General features: G+C 45.4%; 1 protein-coding gene across 2 annotated transcripts in view; it reads right to left on the minus strand.

The window, feature by feature from the left end:
* Window positions 1-235: 235 nt before the first annotated feature.
* The window catches only part of LOC126522414 (sulfotransferase 1C2-like), an 86,258-nt gene continuing 67,903 nt past the window's right edge, over window positions 236-18,590 (minus strand). For both annotated transcript variants that reach the window (XM_055066398.2, XM_050171165.3), the window contains exons 3-4: window positions 11,112-11,360; window positions 236-5,889 (exon numbers count right to left, since the gene is read on the minus strand). In XM_055066398.2, coding sequence (XP_054922373.1) covers window positions 5,371-5,889; window positions 11,112-11,360 — 768 coding nt within the window. In that variant the 3' untranslated portion in view covers window positions 236-5,370. The remainder of the gene's footprint in view (window positions 5,890-11,111; window positions 11,361-18,590) is intronic.

Genomic DNA, 18,590 nt, shown 5'->3' on the forward strand with positions numbered 1-18,590 from the left:
TCATCAACCCACAAAGATACGCGCGCTCTAACGACTTTCCTAAAAAAAAGATGTTGGTACTGAAGTTTATGCAAATATTGTACACCCGATTATGACGTCCGCAGAAGTTCGCCAACTTTGAGGCGTGCATGCTAGTGCTGCTGCCATTGCTGCACCAAGCTGGAGGACAAGGGCATGATTCGGATAATTTGCGTTGAAACAACAACAGCAACAACAACAACAAAAAGAAAACAAGTCCCAGTTGTGTGTCTCTTTATTTAAACAGTAACAAAACGTGATGAATTCAACTATGATGAAGGGCGATCTCAGTGGATGAACTGAATTAGATGAGTGTTTGCTAAAGCGCATCAACAGCAACTATTCTATCAAACAGCTCGTTTACCGATACGGTCAATGTCCGCATTGACAAAACCAAAGAAACGATAAAATAAAACAAATAGTGTTCATCGTTTTGCAAGTAAACGAACAACAAAGACATATGTCATAAAAGCTGTAAACGATAGAGATTATTTATCTCAAACGGCTAAAAAAAAAAAAAAAAAAAAAAAAAAAACACACGTTGGCAACGCTTGAGGAACTTTCACGTCGTTGAGTCCCACGTCGTCGGCACGTGTTGGAGTGACGTTACTGCACCACGTTCGGCGCTTTGTTCCCTGCCTTGTGAACGTATCTGTGCCGCCATGGTAATGAAACTCCAGCGTTCGTGGCGCCTTAAGTGCTTACAGTGCATTCGCTTCTGTTCATTTGCTTGCTTATAAAGCTAGAAGCAATACAGCGTCAGCATGCCAAGTGGCTTTGTCGAAGTCACCGACCTTGTTTACGAAAGTTGTCAGAAAGCAACAACAACGTCCCGCACGCATTTTACGGCGGCGTTAAGCTCGCGGATGTGACACATGCGCTGCCTGCATTTTGTCACCTAACAAGTCCAGCAGAAAATGATCAATCACAGTGCCTTCGCCTTATCGTCTTATAGCGCTGCGGCTATATATACTAAAAAAAAGTATTGAAAGGCATCATTGAAGATGTGTTTTGCGAATCTTTATACCTAAGGGTCTAAAAGTTATAAATCAGGCTCCTTTATATAGATATAGCAGATGGCTTATAGTTACTGCCTTACACCAGTGCTAACCGGTCTTGTCCAGGACTAATATTATACCAGTGCTATAATAGCCCGAAGGTCTGTAACTTATAGGGCAACAAAGGAACTCGAGGAGAAGGTAAGGGTCGCGCGACAAGTGATATGGAACGAAAAATGATAAGCGTAGCGTTGAGACAGACAGCGGTGTGGATTAGAGAGAAGACGGGGGTAGCTGATATTCTAATTGAGGTTAAGAGGAAGAAATGTAGTTGAAGAGGTCGTGCAACGTGTAGACAGACAACAATCGGTGATCCACAAGAGGGATACAGTGGCGGCCAATGAAAGGAAAGCGTATAGTCGAGGACGGCAGAGAACTAGGTGGCGCGTCGAAATTAGGAACTTTGCTGGGTGAGGGAGGAGCTAGCTAGCTAGTAGCGAGGCGGGAATAATTGGAGATTGCTAAGGAGCCTTCGTCCTGCAGTGCATGTGAAATATGCTGCTGGTGCTGCTTATGGTGACGATGACTTCCTTATTGCACGACTTTTATTATGACGCTGCTGGATCGCTCCGAAGCGACCAACTGGGAGTGTCGTAAAGAAACGATGATGGACGACCGAAAGTAATACGAAGACATTTTCTTTTTTTTTTTTTGCTTTTGACCTCATGTATGGTTGCGACTACAAGGCCATAATCAAGTCTTATGTAGCTTTGCTTGCGTTGAACACGCGATTTGAGGCAATTCCGAAGTGTCGCGCCTTTTCGGTGTCTGCACAGGTCCATACTCAAAGGAAGCAAAGTAATGGGCGCCACCTTAGCGGAGAGAGACGATGACGTGCATGGACAGCCAGTGGGTTTATTATCCACTGCCCTTAAGAAATGTTCTGCCATTAGTTAATCTAAATGAAGAGTTGCGTGCTCCCTTGCACAGTACGTGTAAGCTTGATTTGGTATTTTCATATAGTTATGTCCTACTGTTTATGTATTTACACCAATTTATATATGCATATAAGACTTTGCACTTTGCTGTCCTTTCCTACCTTCGATATATACTTCATACCACCCGTAATAAATAAATTGAATCGAGTTGAAATTGAATTGGATCTTTAGAGGGTGCTCTGTATCATTTCTGTGGTCAAGGTTAGAGATTGCATCAGCTCGTTTCGGCATGCAAGTCAACAACCCTGGTCTTAGTGGGCCAGAGATGGCAACGTCCTTTAGTGTTTGACTAGATGGCAAGCCCACATACAGGAGCTTCTTTTCTTCTGCGACATACGTTTGTTCAGAAATAAACCTTTACAGCAACAGTGCAATACATATCTGCCACCAAGCAAGACGAGTGCATTTAAAACGGAAAAGAACGGCATCTGTATCATGTTGGAAACAACTTGGTGCCATAGCGGGTTCAGCATTTGGAATGTTAGTGTAGCTTCGGACGAAGTCGTCGAATCTACATTATATTGGTGCCATCGTGTGCATGTGTGTCACAAAGTGTTTGAAAAACGTATTGCAGAATGTAGTCAGAGTAAGACATCGCTCTAAATGAGAGAGAAAATGGTAAAAGAAAGAAAAAAACTGAACTTCGCTCCTCGTTTTATCCACTTTAGCTTATCCACTTGTAGCAAACCTTCCAGTTCTCGTACAAGGAAGGCGGTGTTGAAACCACAGTCACTGAACATGCATTTTTTTTAGGCTTTCCGCAGTGATGTTAAGGAGGTAGTCATGAGCCAACTGCAAGAAAAGTGCACATGCTATTGATCTACGTGTGGCAATTGAGGGCGACTTTGCTTCGTAAAGCGGTTCTTATGAAGGAATGTGTGTTTGCACGGAGCCACTGCTTTGGAGAGCGTACCGCACTCAGCGAGAAAGATGGTCTGTACGGACTAGCCGACTGCAAAGGAGCTGCAAGCTATAAAGTTAGCACCTACTGAGTCAAACAAGGAGCCCGAATGGCGTATACCTGTTAAAATATGCGCGAAACTTTGTTAGGAGCTCGACTGACTTCCCAGGCGATTCCATACGTATAGCGGCACATTTGTTTTCGTAAAAGTGCGTGAGTGATACTTAGAGGGCGCAGCTATTGCAATCCATTACAATTAAAAAAAAAAAAAACCAGAAAGAAAGAAAGACGAATATACACGTATACGTCCGCGTCATCTGACAAAAAACAAAAGCGGGTTGTTGAAGTGAACCGCAAATAACTTCACAATGATGATACGCTCCAAGCGACAGCTGGAAAAGATGTCGGAAATGAACGCGAGAGAAAGCGTGGCCTACGGAACCGGTCGCTGTGCGATTAATATCGGTGCCGTACTATGTGTATCGTTTCCCGCTCCAAGTGACGCTATGCGCAAGGGTGAACCAATCACACCTTTCAGTTCCCGCTACGCTCCTTGAAGAAATACGTTGGTCCCCTGGACGAGGAAGATGGTCTGTATGGAGATTAGCGCTATTCAACCTTTTGTAGCAATGAAGAGAAAGCTACATGGGCGGGGCCTCTGCACGTGTTTTACGTACTGCGCCGTTTGATATGCGCTTTCAGTTTCTTGAACAGACGCCGAATCAGCGTAGCTTCCACGTGCAACTGGTTTGTATTTACCCGAACGTGGAAGACAAAAGCTATAAAAAAGAAGTCACATTTAACAATAACTGATAAATTTTGTCCTAATTTCATGTTGTAAATAACGTGTTCATATTTTGTTTTCCGCAGCTTACGCTTCCCTATACTTCCAATATTAATATTGAACACTTATTTCTTATCATGTGCCCAAAACACGGTGCGCGAGCGTCCTTGCAATCCGCCCCATCGGAATGTGACCGACGAATCTGGGCGTCGAACCCGCGACCTCCTGCTCCGAGGCCACGATGCCGAATAGCTGTTTCTGGGTTCATACCACACAGGCCCGAATGGACACATTGTACGGAAACTCTCTCATCCGTGTGGTTCGCAGCGCTCCAAAATTTCGGGACAACAACTTGACCTCAGGTTAGTGATTGCGTATACCGTGGCCCAATAGAGTTTAGACTTGCCGTGATATTTACGACTTGCTACGTACTTGCGTCTTTCTGCCAGCGTTTTCTTTTTTGTTTTTTTGCGAAAGCGAGCACGCGTATGCTCGCACAGAGCGCGAAGCTACACTCTATAACATACTATACACGCTTCGGCTTCAGAGTCTTAGCGGATGTTAAAGCTCTGTCGCTCATACACGAACGACGATACAACTCGACAGCGATGTCCTATTCGACTATTACGAAGTGAGACGCGCAGAATTTCAACACTATACACCGCTGTCCAGTTTTCTTTTATACATGCCTATAAGAAAAACTTGTTCGCGATTATTAGGATGACTATACAAATGTCTCTGCCTGCATACGAACCTGTAGGACGCGTACACACTGCACAGAATAATCGGAACGAGTTCGACGTTTCGAGAACCCGCCGAACGCAAAATTCACTGCACGGCAGAAACGTAATGAAGTATAGAGACGTCCCGCATGCGTCGTATGTACCCCGGTCGCCTAACTTTCTGTTTGCAGGTGTCGTATAGGCGAATCATTTCTGCGACCATTCAGAATACGCTGCCGACCGCTGTGTGCATGCATGCATGTCCAGAGGTTCGAGTGATATTGACGTCCACGGTGTCACGTGAAAGCGGTTACCCTTATACGAGGGCTTCCGCGTCGTTATCAACACCGACTGGCAATCGCTCGCGGTTTTACCGCTTGGAAGCGAACTTCTGCCACAAGAAAGAGTCACAAAACCGGTCCTGCTCGTGTGAACGATCAAGCAGGCTCTTCCTCGAGCCAAATGCAGGGCCAAGCGGGTGAAGCTGTATTGTGCTATACGTGTGTCCGATTTTGCGTGCGCACGATGTGGCAAGACCCCCAAAATCCTACGTGTGTGACATCTCTATCAGAAGATAAAAAAAAAAGGGTAAAGACGCGCGCTCTGTTCAAGCGTCAGGGCCCGTATTCAGAAAAGAAACTTCTTAGGCCAAAACTGTTTGCAAGGGCAACTGTCTGCCTGTCAACATGTCGGACACGTTATCAGAGAAGAAAGCCGGCCAATATAGCAAACAGCTCTTACGAATGAAAAGCTACGCGTGCATTCGGCACCTGGAAACGAGGCCGACGCCTTCGACAGCTCCGGAAGCTACGCAGACTTGCTGCATAGGTCGGAGGTAAGCTTTCGTTTTAGTCTATGCAGGACGTGCCAAGAACAGAAGTCGCGGCGCGCCTTTCTTCCGGCGGTCTCGCAAAGGCAATCGGTGACAGTCGCAGCCACCTCCGACGACTCAGAAGTCGCTGTCGTCCTCTTCGTCCAGGTCCAGCCAGAGCTTCCAGAGGCCCGAGTCCTTGGAGCGCTCCCTGAGGAGCCGCTCCAGCTGGCGCTCCTGGGCCGCGTTGAGCGTCGAGCGCCAGTCGCCCACGGTCCCGCGACGTGCGAATGTCCGCGTGCGCAGCGCGGGCGCCTGCACCACCACGTCGTCGACGTCGTCCTCCTCCTCTTCCTCGTTCTTCTTGTCGTCCTCGCCCTTGGCCTTCTCGAAGCGGTGCACGGTGCGCGTGGCGTGCTCCTTCATGAAGTCGTACGAGCTGTGGTGCACGATCATGTCGAGCGCGCTCTCGTCCAGCGCCACGGACTCGAGCCACTCGTCGCCCAGGAACTGGGCCAGCCTCTCGGTCACCTCGTGCGGCGACCGCTTGATGTCCTCGTAGAGCAGGAACATCACGTTGGGCTCGTCCCGCCGCGCGTACCAGCCGCACACGTGGTCGAAGTAGTCGCCCCAAATCATGTCGCCGCTCACGAACTCCTGCGTCGCGCGGAAGAGAGGACAGCGGGGTAGTCATGCGGTGAATGTGATCTATAACTACCATTATGGTTAAAAAGTAATAATAAAGATATATATCTTCATGATTTTCAGCATCTAACAGCTGTCATGCGGCAGCTGCTGTGATAGCACACATGCAAATAACCTTAATGTATATACACGAGGTTAATTTATTTACGTTTATGTTGCCCTGCAGCCCAGGTGAAATACTAGCCAAATAGCGATGGACTTCTGACGATATTCGCTGCGAGAGAGCAACCAGAGGTTCTCCCCATTCTCCCTCCCGGCCACGGCTACGCGGAAGGGTGGCGTCATCTGGCGGCGTGTTTTAATGTTCGCAAATGCCATCCTGTGTTTAACTCTTTTCCTACCATGGGGAAAATGGATATTTTTGTTAGGATACGCCAGATATTCTTTTCTGAAGGAACTACTGCACTCAATACTTCATATAATACATAACAAAAAGCAGAATTAATGCACTTTTCACGCATAACACTTTTACTTACGAGGTGCATGTCATAAAAGGGATATGAACTGCCAGAATGAAGATTGTGGAATAAAATTGAGCGAAGTTTGTAAAGCCGCGCTTGTATCCACTAAGAAAAGAAATGTAAAAAAATTATGAGATATACAACATGCATTGCCATCTAATAGGTACTGTCTCCGAAGAAATAAAAGAAAAAAGCTTCACTGAGTAGGTATTCCACTACAAAAATTTAACTTCAAGCACTACAGTTGGGCGTGCCGGGCTGCGGCCGCCGATGTTCCGGGCTGGTTTGCGTCGTCGTCGCTCTCGGTATCAAAACCCGACAAAAAAGGCAGCATCTCTGACTCTCTGCTGCTCGATCCATCGACAAAGTCAGCCGCAGATGGAGCGGAATCGCCAGATCCGCGATCTTTCAAGCGCGCGCGCCGCTCCTGGAGGCGGCAATTTTCGCTTTCTGCTTTGACGATCGCGAAACTTCGGAGCGCGTTCAAAATTTTCTGCCTGGCTGTAAAAAAACGAACTGCTTAGAGGACAAAAATATAATTACATTCCTTCACGTACGATAGCGCAGTGAGTCCGTAATCGGCGCAGAAGGTCTAAAAAACGGCACTTCAAACCAAACCATCGTTAGCGGGCTAACGATGCCCAATAAGCGCGGTAGGGAAAGAATTAATAGACATCTTGTCGGGAGGTGCGTTACAAGCTAACCGAAGATCGGTAGGCCGGTTGGCTTTAGGCGCCCACAGGAAAACTACAAATGAGGCAGTGCAGGGTGACATCGGTTGGTGCTCTTTGAAGTAAGAGAAGCGCAGAGCAAAATTAGGTTTGAAGAAGTGTTCACGACCATGGGTGAAAATAAATGGCCGGCTACACAAATATCTGTAACTCGAAAGTGTGGACACATAATGGAGTCAAGAAAGTTGGCAACCAAGTGCAGGGTAATTGAAAGTGTAAATAGACGACCGGGGTGGGGGGGGGCTATTCTGCAGGAGTCCACCTAGTGGACTGTCCATTTCGGCCGCTGCTGATTGGATGCAGCTGTACGAGCGAGGAGGAGACGAGCGTCCCTAGCCAATCAGCAGCGGCCGAAATGGACAGTCCACTAGGTGGACTCCTGCAGAATACCCCCCCTGGAGTCATCAGAAAGAAAGTGAGAGAAACAAAGACAGCGAATTGGATGCAAAGAATGGAAATAAACAACAACAACAACAACAAAAAAAAAAAAAAGACCATGGGGATTTATAAGGATGGCAAGAAAGAAGTTGGAAGGGATAATCTGTACGCTAGCACAATGGACAGTGCTTTGCTATTTGAGGCCCGAGCTGGTTGCCTAAAAAGTATAACACACCGTTGCAAATATTTGCAACAGGATGAGGCATATGCGTCTGCTGCAGCAAGAATCGAGAGATAACAAATCCCAATGGAACGCGAAGGTATTCACCCGACGGCGCCCGTATAGGTAACGTCCGCCTTCCAGAAGCGCTGGGATTCAAAGCCGATGGCAATATTAACGGGTCAGCAGTAGTGATTATCAAGAGAGGTCTGGATATTGGTGATAAAAAAAAAAGACAACGGGAAGAGATTGATAGGACCGGATTCCTAGAGGCATATATAACTGTACAAGGTAGATATATAGAGGTTTTAAGGGAGAGAGAAAACATTAAGGATAGAAAGGCAGAATGCGAAACTGACAAGCATGTATAGATTACCGAATTAGCTCGAGCAGGCTGGGTGACTATATGTCACCGCCCAGTTTCGAAAGGGATGATAATAAATCATCATGATCAGCAACTTCATCATTATCGTGACAATGTATCGGAGAGTGGAAGAACAGAGACCCAGCCGCAGCTTTATCTTTTGGACGACTCCTCGTGCTGTTCTTTTTTTTCCGTACAACTACTGGTGCACCATTTAAAGCTTAAAGATGAGAACCTAAATACCAAGTAGATAGTGAGAAAACGTTCACACGCATTTTTCATTGGTCTAACAATGTTTTCTTTTTTCTTATGTGCTGGCTGTGCATTGCAAAAGTGAAAAATATGCGCTTAAAGGCGCTATTCTAAAGCTATACGTCCCCCCACCCCCCACCGCCCCTCACCTCTTCTTTGTCCTTGTGTCGTGTCGAAACTGATTTCTGCAATGCTTCTTCACTAGCATTTGTATACGATATGCCAACGCTCATTAAAAAGGGCAATGCCGACCTGCTGATGTCAACTACGCTATTGAGTTATGTGTTCTGTTATTCTTTTACATTTATCTAGGTCAATAAGAGAGGATCCTGATTATGAGAAGGAAATTTACCTGAGAATAAAAATGGGTTGGAGTGCATACGGCCGCTATTACCAAGTCCTGACCGGGAGCTTACCACTGTCTTTGAAAAGAAAAGTGTACTATCATCGCATTCTACTGGTGCTAACATGTGGGACAGAGACTGGTAGGTTAACAGAGAGGCCGGAGACCAAGTTAAGAACCGTGCAAAGAACGATGGAAAGAAAAATGTTAAGCGTAACGTTAAGAGACAGGAAGAGAGCGGAGTGGATCCGTGAGCAAACGGGGATAGCCGATATTCTAGTTGACATAAACAGAAAAAATGGAGCTGTGCAGGTCATGTAATACGTAGGGCAGATGACCGGTGGACCATTAGTGTTAGAGAATGGGTGCCAAACGAAGGGAAGCGCCGTCAAGGACGGCAGCAAATTAATTGGAGTGATGAAATTAGGAAATTTGCAGGCGCAAATTGGAATCAGCTAGCGCAAGACAATGGTAATTGGAGATCACTGGGAGAGGCCTTCGTCCTGCAGTGGACATAAAAATGTGTCGATGATGATAGCGATGATGATGTCCTTTACCTTCACGGAGCTTTTGTGTGACATGTTTCTACTGGACGGTTCAGTTCATACTATTCGTTCTGCATCTTTCGTTCTCGTTTTGCATCTTTATTACCTCTTGCGCGATAAATCATGACAGATCTACGACATCCGCGGACTCCGTTTACCATTAAATGAAAACTAAACACTTTAGAGAGAAGAATTTTATAGTGAGCTTTCGATCAGTTCATATAATTGCCGTGTTCGGTGGGTCTAAGACATGAAATTCCATTCTTATGCATGATTCATATACAGGGGTCAGTGCTATCGGTTCAAGAAAACAAAACAAAGAGAGCAAGAGCACAATTTTTTTTTTAACTTACTGCTAACAGAAAAGAAAAACGGTACTTAAGGACAAGTTGTCACGAACACAAATGTTTCGGCAGCGCATTGTACCCAGATATTTCGTAATCAAAGTGCACATCATGATACCAGTCATATGGTGTATAAAAGAACAGATTTAAAGGGGTACTAGAAAAACACGGGAACAGCTTAGACAGTAGAGCATTCCTTCAGAACTATTTTCCTTAATTTTTGCTGTAATAGGTAAAGTATAAGAAGGGGAAATGAAGGACTGAATTTCAGTTTAGCTTTCGCGCCGGAAATTCAGCGCCGATACCCTGGTCAGTGAGGCGTTGTGGATTTTAAAGTACATTTTACTACTCGCACAAGTCGTGGCTAAGTAAAAGTTTGGTAACTTCAGTCTTTGGCTCTTTTGGAATACGCTGACTCTAGTCATGGCGAGTAGGTGCGGGAACTTCAAGGTGGCCTCGCCACCCGTCTTTTGTTCACGCGTCTTTTCTGACTTACCAAGCCTCTTGTTAGGGTAAGAGTGGCTTTTACGGTAATTTACTTGAGTAATTCACTAATACAGCTGATATAATTTTTCTTCTCTTTAGTGTCCCTTTAACCAAAATGAAAAAGATGTATCAGTCCATTAAAAAGATGTTCACGATGCACATGCGTGGAAGTTCGCCACACGAAAAAAAAAAAAAAAAAGAAGAGTCGCAGTTTCGCCCTAAAGTAAAAAAGCACTGATTGCGATAGCAAATTAGTGGACGGCTGTACGAAATAAGGATAGTAGGTTTACCGCCCGTATAAGCTTGCAAACATAGGCGTTTTAACTAAATTAACAAGCATGGTACCACGCGCGCACAAGGAAACATGAACACATCTCACTCGAAGGCCGCGGAAACTCGATGTCAAAACGTTGGAGCGAGGAATCGTGGCAGCAACGGAGAGCGAATTGACCTTCGTGCTGCCTCTCGCTTCAGCGCGAACCAAGCCGAGAAAACACAGCACACGACGGACTCTGTTCCCGTTGACGATAGCTTTCAAGATTCGGCCGCCCGGGGTATAACGCGCACCCCTTCAGCGCGCTTCCTCCCCGTTTTCCTCCTTGCGGACGCGAGATTGAGCTGCTATCAACGGCTCGCCCTCGCATCGCACGCTTTTGCTCGCACATACAGCGTTCGGCGCGCGGCGACGATTTTGTCGCCCTTGGATTTTATACAGAACCTCACGGCGACGGCGACGGCAGACATGCGGCTGGAGTGTCCATATAGTTACTATCGCAATAAAAATCGAATCGCGCTTTCAAATAGACAGACAGACATGGCGCTGACGCTATCCGTGCCTCTTTTCCTGATATTAATACTATCCAAAAGTTCGCATGGAGTAGTTATTTGCCTTTTCTTCAATAAAATCTCTCTCTCTTTTCGCTTCTGTCCTCTATAGGGGACTGCAGTAAATCGTTTGCGAGTGTAGCACGCGTGGTACCCGTTCTTCTTTTCCTCGTGTTTGCTGAACCAACTTGCCCGCGAACAAGTTCTTTCGAATCGCTCAATCACCTGGAACGCGGCGTCCATGGACTTCTGCTTGAGGAAGAGCTGCCGGTTGAGGAAGATGGAGACGAAGCAGTCCTTGGGATTCCGCGCCACGTAGATGTACTTGGCCCGCTCCGACCAGGGCATCAGCTCGACGGGCAGGTGCGACTTGACGGCGTTGGGACGTGGCATGCGGCGCACCGCCTCGGCGCCCACCAGTTCCAGGTGCGGCGTCGCCTTGGACCACTGGACGTAGTCGCCGGAAGGGTGGCCCTGCGATACGCAACGAAACCTTGGGTTGAGGCGGATCGCTACGGAATTCGAAGAACCACGCCAACGAACAAGGCCGTTTGAGCACTACTTAACCGACACTAACGTGAATAGAGTAACAAGAGCGCTGTGTGACTAAGATTTTCCTCTCCAAACGAGCGACGCGTGTTCTTGTTCCAGAGTGCTTTGAGTGTCTACCAGGGGCGTTCGAATAGGGGCGTTCGTTTGCCTTGCTGCGAATCCTCCCGAATAATAATAACAACAGTAAAAAAGAATACGAATATTCGACAAAGACGACCTTCGAATATTCAATCGTACAGCGAGTATTTTCCGATTTCTAAACATATTAAAACATAACGGTTACGTGGAACTTTGTTTAGGCGAAAAAAAAAAAAAAAGACGAAGGCTCATTTACGTTGTTTAATACATATGTAATGCCATTCACAGCTGGACTTAAATGCATCAACTGATGAACTCGTAAATAAGAAGCGCACAGTAAAGGTGATCGCATGTGGCGTAACATAATAATTAATGACAGTAATAAAACACAGGAACAGCACGTCACAAGATGTTGAAAGGATCAAAATGTAGTACTACAGCACAGCGCGTCGTTTCACACGGCAGCGAACGTGGTGAGGTTAATTGTTCAAATACGTAATAAATTGTGTTGCCTAAATCGAGAAGACATACCTGCAAGCTAAATAAAGGCGAGGAATCCATATAGAATGACTGAAAATTATTTAGCATAAGTTAGCTATATATACTTTATGCGTTTGCTCAGAAACTGGTGCTTCTCCGCAGCGACCACTGCTCCCATATAGCTGCAGCGGAATCACTCAGTGCAGTCACCATTTGCATCTGGCTTTTTCTCTTTAGACTCCAATCACTTAATTCGAATTAAAATGAATATTCGAAAACTTCTGATAGAAAATTCTCGAATCAAATACGAATCGAATAGCAAAGGCTATTCCATTCGTATTCGGAATTTTGAGTGTTGACACTCCCCAACACATCCGGCCTGTACGGACGCACGCATAACCTATATTGTAGGACCTCGCCTGTCAGGTATTCGGGTGCAGTGTGTTCAGCGCTGCTAAGTACGATGCAGAAGACAACGGGGGGTGTCTTCATCTTGACCACGCGTACACCAACCGCATAGCAAGGCCAAGTTTTTCAAAGAGAGTAAACCTCCGAAAATCTGCATGACGCGAAAATCTGACATATTTTAGGCGTTGAAATGAGGCTGGTTTAGCTCTTTCCATTTGTTCTTATGTTGGTGAAGAATACATGTTTGCAAACGTTGGCGTGACAAACACTTTCAGACCTGAGGATATAGTCAAGCTACTTTGACAGAAGATGAGATGGAAGCAAGTGGTGCATATGTTCGTTTACGTTGAAGATGAAGCGACCTGACTTCATGGCAGGGTTCGTGAGCAGCCCCTTACGACTAGGCAATGGTGACGCATGGAATGAAATAACGTTTAATAACTTAAACTGCGCAACGTGCAAGCAGAAAGATATATTCGTGACTCATCAAAAAGACTTGCATCCTCACGAAACGCGCTCAAAGGCAAGCCCTAGCACTGGCGAAGCGCACACCGCACGCACACACACACAGTGAGAGAGAGAGAGAGAGATAGAGAGAGAGAGAGAGAGAGAGAGAGAGAGTCTCCCCCTTGAACTACTCCGCCGCTGGCTCAGAAAACCTCGACGACTGTGCTTTCGTTACTACGCCTGTAATGTTAAGTGAGCGCTCCTTCGATGTTATAATTGCGTGATATATTATCGTTTATAGCCATAGTAGTTTATTGCCTAAGCGGGGAGTTATTATGTGTTTATTACAAGTGATTGATTTGTTGTCATGTTAATCGCGAGTCGATTGCATGTTATGTATGAATCCCACCACTCCTACCTTGATACTGAGTTGGACTGGTAGTACCAAATAAATAAATAAATAAATAAATAAATAAATAAATAAATAAATAATGCAGCGCCGGATGGCGAATGTTCGCAGTCATGTCGGTATGCAGTGATGTCGGCTACCCTGACAAAGAGGATAAATGAAATTCGAAAATACGTTTCTAATTTACGGTGACGAGGTTGTTTGTTTATGCACACTGAAAAAGTTTGCGCGGGGACACGAGGACAGGCCGAGAAAAGACAAGGCTATGTCATTTAAGTTGAGCTACGCCAGGCCAGGCGCCATCACTGTGGTATAACATAAAACGGGAGCGGTACAAGAAAACAAAAAGGAACAGCTCTTTTTGAACTATTCGAACTAAATGTAGTACCGTTTGAAATGCAGAGTAGTGCACAAACGAACACCAACAAGAGCCACGTTCTGACAGTTGTTCTTGATAAAAAATAGTGCGAGAAATAACGGGAGCACGAAGAGCAAACATAGACAAAGAATGATAGCCAGAGCTTGTACCCCCTAAGTGTGCTGTTAGCAATTCTCTAAATTCTTAGCATCACGCTCAAAGTCAACTGGTTCTGACAGACTGCTCCAGGCTTCGATGACGACAGGGAGGAATGATTTGTTAAACGCGCTGCTCTTAATATAAAACGCTGAGGGCTCGTTGGGTTGAATATGCTACAAGATGCTGCTGTGGGTGGAATTAGTGTTGAGCCTTGAAATTCATTGTTATTCGAGACGAATCAGGCTACGCTGTGTTGCACCAGTTGAAATGTGTGACACACATTAGTCCGGAGTCACACTAAGGACGAGTACTCTATTTCAAAACAGTTACGGCTCCACAAAGAACGACTTACCGACTGCGCATTTTAAAATCCTTTTCGACCAAAGCTTTTTCGCGTGAAAAACTGAACTATGCGCATCTGAACGAGAAATGAAATGGGGGGAAAATCCCGGCGGTAGACTTCTTGCTTTATATTGTGGCCCTTTGTCAAGGATTTAGCAGATGGTGGGAAGCCTACGATACTTTAACAATTTGCGGTCATATCTGTGCGAATAATAATCACGAGTTATTCGACGACATTTCAAGTGATTCAGGTGGCAAAGATTCAAACGTGTCGCCCAGGGGCCTAGAAACAGCGCGCCTATGGAGATTTTCGAAATCGAGAAGAGGCGATGAGCCGCTGAACCAAGCCTACCCATAAGCTGTGCAATTAAAGTTGCCGGATCTCTGATTTGTCGCATTACATGCGACATTTTCTTTTTCTTTTTCCTCGCTGTCGACTATTCCTTTCGATGCATTGTATTTCCTACAGGAATCGTCGGACTGGAAATACGTAAACTACCTAGCCGTTTTTTTCTAAAGTTGATGCCTCCGTGTCGATTAATGAGCCGTGATCCGCAGATCCAGAAGCTTCCCCAGAACATGTGTACACCAGATGTGAACTGCTGGTTTGCCACGCGGTTCAAGCGGCCACTGAGCGTTATACTACAAAGGGCGTCGCTTGAAACTTCCGTTGCGCTATGTTGATAATCATTCACGGGATAAAAATTTGACGCACTTCAATAGCTAAGTCACGCATGGTCGAGGGCTCACACGGGAACGTTGGCCGAATTTCTCCATAATCGTTGCGTCTGACGCGGAAGGACGTTGAGCGCACGCTCAGCCGTAACAGTACTGTGCACCAAAGACAGTATTTGCACCTTGATCCTTTCTCTGTTCTTCCGTTCGGGATACGTTGTAAATTGCTTGCACACTTTCTCTCGCGCCAGTGCGTTGGAACTTGTTACATGGTGCAGGACGTCGCTTCCTGAAATGCGAATTTCTCTATTTCTCTGGCGTGATTTGAACTGCGCCTGATAATTATCGACAACAAAAACACCAAAAGAAAACGTGGTTACTGGAAAGGATAAGAAATGTAGAGTGTCTGACTCTTCATTATAAAACATTACGCCTTGCGATAGAGAGACATAGAAAGTGTGACGACGCAAAAGGATAGGCAGGCAGAATAACCAAAGCCGTGCCTGACAGGTAAGAGGAAAATGAGAAGTATAACTAAGACGGAACAAAGATAACAAAGAGGCCGCCAATGTGAACACACTCGCGCTGGAATGTTCGCTAGAAGTCACAAGCGTTCGTTGCAGTCTAGTCGCCTTCAATATTAAGAAGCCACTCGATAGTCAGTCGAGTAAAAAAGAGTCAACGACAACAGCAGCGAGCGACCTCGACGCGCACAGTTAGAAACACGTTTTGCCAACAAAGCTGACCTACTTTTTTAGAGCAAACAGATATAATAGTCATGCGAAATGACATTCGCCGCATTTCACCGTGCACGCTTCGGATTGAGGCTGCTGTGTAAAACAGGTGCACAGCTTTCTCGGCACGACAAAAAAAAAGCAGCTGCAGGCATTGGTCATGGAAACTGTTTGGACGTGGATGTAAACGTGCTTAGCCCACGGCGAACGGCTGAAGGGAGCTGCGTCGCTAAACTCCCGAGGTGCGTTGTTGCCGTGCGTCGACTGTATCGCGCGCAACTCCCGTAATCGAAGTAAAATACGAGCTCACCACGCTGACCAAAGCGCTGATTTCCTCTGCCCTAAAGAGCCCATTAGGAGCATTTGACGGAGGCAAATACTCAACATGCCTCATTCGATTAACCAATGGCCCTCAGTCCACAGCAGCTGCGGAGCATCTGACCAAGGCGGCGGACAGGCCTGTGACGCAGCAGAGGGTGCTAAGAATATCTGGACCCGGACAGGCCGCCAATGGAAACTGACCCTTGCAACGTTGAGCAACCGAACTCTTTCGAGTAAAGCTAGTCTAGCAGGGCTTTTTGAGGGGCTAGCCATCAGCCATTGTTTGGGATATCATTGGCTTATGCAGTGCTGACAAATGGCCACGTCCTCTGCTATAGAGGACTTCCAGATAAGAAGCAGTACGGAGTAGGATTCCTAATCCATAAGAACATAGCGGGCAACATTGACAAACTCTACAGCCATAATGAGAAGGTAGCAGTAGTCGTATTAAAGCTGAATAGTAGGTACAGAATAAAGGTAGTATAAACTTACGCTCCAACTTACAGTCACGACGATGAAGAAATAGAACAGCTTTATGAAGATGTTGAATTAGCGATGCGAAAAGTGCAAACTCAGTATATTGTAGTCATGAGCACCTTCAATGGAAAAGTGGGCAAAAAGCACGCTGGTGACCAAGTAATTGGCAACTACGGCGTCAATTTTAGGAACACTAGAGGAGAGACGTTGGTAGAACTCGCGGAAAGGAATAAGCTGCAAGTAATGAATACATTTTTCAGGAAGCGTCAGAACAAAAAGAGGGCCTGGAAAAGCCCTAATGGTGAAACAAGAAATGAAATTGATTTCATACTTTCTGCCGATCCCAGCATAGCGCAGGATGTAGAAGTGTTAGGTTGGGTAAAGTGCAGTGATCAGAGGTTACTGAGGGCTAGGATTCACCTCAATTTAAAGAGAGAAAGATTAAAATTGGTCAAGGAAATACAGGTCAACATAGAGGCAGCAAGGGTAAAAGCAGACAAATTTAGGCTTGTACTTGCAAACAAATATGCACTCTTAGAACAGAGAGATGATGATGATGACATAGAGGTAATGAATGAAACCGTAACGAAGCTGGCTTCAGAGGCAGCAACTGAAGTGGGAGGCAAGGCACCAATGCAACCGGTAGGCAAGCTCTCCCAAGTAACAAATGACCTAATAAAGGAACGGCAAAGAATGGAAGTGCCCAACTCAAGAGATAAGATAGAATTCGCGGAACTGTCAATACTGATCAACAAAACGAAAATAAGTGATATTCGAAAGAATTTCACTTATTAAAGAAGCAGTAAAAAATGGACGCAGCATGGAATCAGTGAGGAGGAAACTTGGCATAGGACAAAGCAAGATGTGTGCACTGAAAGATAAGCAAGGTAATATCATCAGCAATCTCGAAGATATAGTAAAAGCAGCGGAAGAATTCTATACTGACCTGTACAGTACCCAAAGCAGCCAGGATACCTCCTTTCGAAGGAGTAATGAACAGGTTACAGAGGCTCCTTCTATAACTAGCGATGAAGTTAGAAGGGCCTTGCACGACATGCAACGCGGAAAAGCGGCAGTAGAAGATGGAATACCAGTCGATTTAATCAAAGTTGGAGGAGACATAATGCTTGAAAAACTGGCGGCCCTTTATATGAAATGTCTATCGACGTCAAAGGTCCCAGAGAACTGGAAGAATGCCAACATTATACTAATCCACAAAAAGAGAAACGTTAAGGAATTGAAAAATAATAGGCCCATTAGCTTACTTCCAGTATTATATAAAATATTCACGAAGATAATCTCCAATGGAATAGGGGCAACACTGGACTTTAGTCAACCAAGGGAACAGGCTGGCTTCAGTAAGGGATACTCTACAATAGATCACATCCATGTCATTGATCAGGTAATAGAGAAATTCGCAGAGTACAATCAGCCTCTTTATATGGCTTTCATAGATTACGAAAACGCATTTTGTTCAGTAGATATACCAGCAGTCATAGAGGCATTACGTAATGAAGGAGTACATAACGCTTACGTAAATATCTCGGAAAGTATCTATGGAGATTCAACAGCTACCTTAATTCTCCACAAGAAAACTGGGAAAAATTAAGATACCTATAAAGAAAGGGGTCAAACAAGGACACACAATCTTTCCGTGCGTGCTTGGAAGAAGTATTCAAGCTGTTAAACTGGGAAGGCTTTGGAGTAAGTGTAAACGACAAATATCTCAGCAACCTTCAATTTTCAGATGACATTGTCCTGTTCAGCAACACTGGGAACGAGTTACAACAAATTATTGAAGACCTTAACAAAGAGAGTGTAAGAGTGGGGCTGAAAATTATTATGCAGAAGGCCAGACGATATGCAGATAGGCAGATAATGATCAATAACCGGAAAAGGGAACAAGGGTTCAGGATCGTCGGTCAGCCTCTAGAATCTGTGAAAGAGTACGTTTCCCTAGGTCAATTACACACAGGGGATCCTGATCACGAGAAGGAAATTTACAGAAAAATCAAAATGGGTTGGAATGCATTCTGCAGACATTGTTAGGTCCTGACTGGAAGCTTACCATTATAAATGCATTTTACCGGTGCTAACAAGTTAAGGACCGCGCAGAATGCGATGGAACGAAGAATGTTAGGCGTAACGTCAAGCGACAGGAAGAGAGCTGTGTGGACCAGATGTGGACCAGAGTGCTAACAGGGATAGCCGATATTCTAATTGACATTAAGAGAAAGGAATGGAGCTGGGCAGGTCACGTAATG

This window comes from Dermacentor andersoni, chromosome 6, assembly GCF_023375885.2.
Source record: "Dermacentor andersoni chromosome 6, qqDerAnde1_hic_scaffold, whole genome shotgun sequence".
Classification (NCBI taxonomy): Eukaryota; Metazoa; Arthropoda; class Arachnida; order Ixodida; family Ixodidae; genus Dermacentor; species Dermacentor andersoni.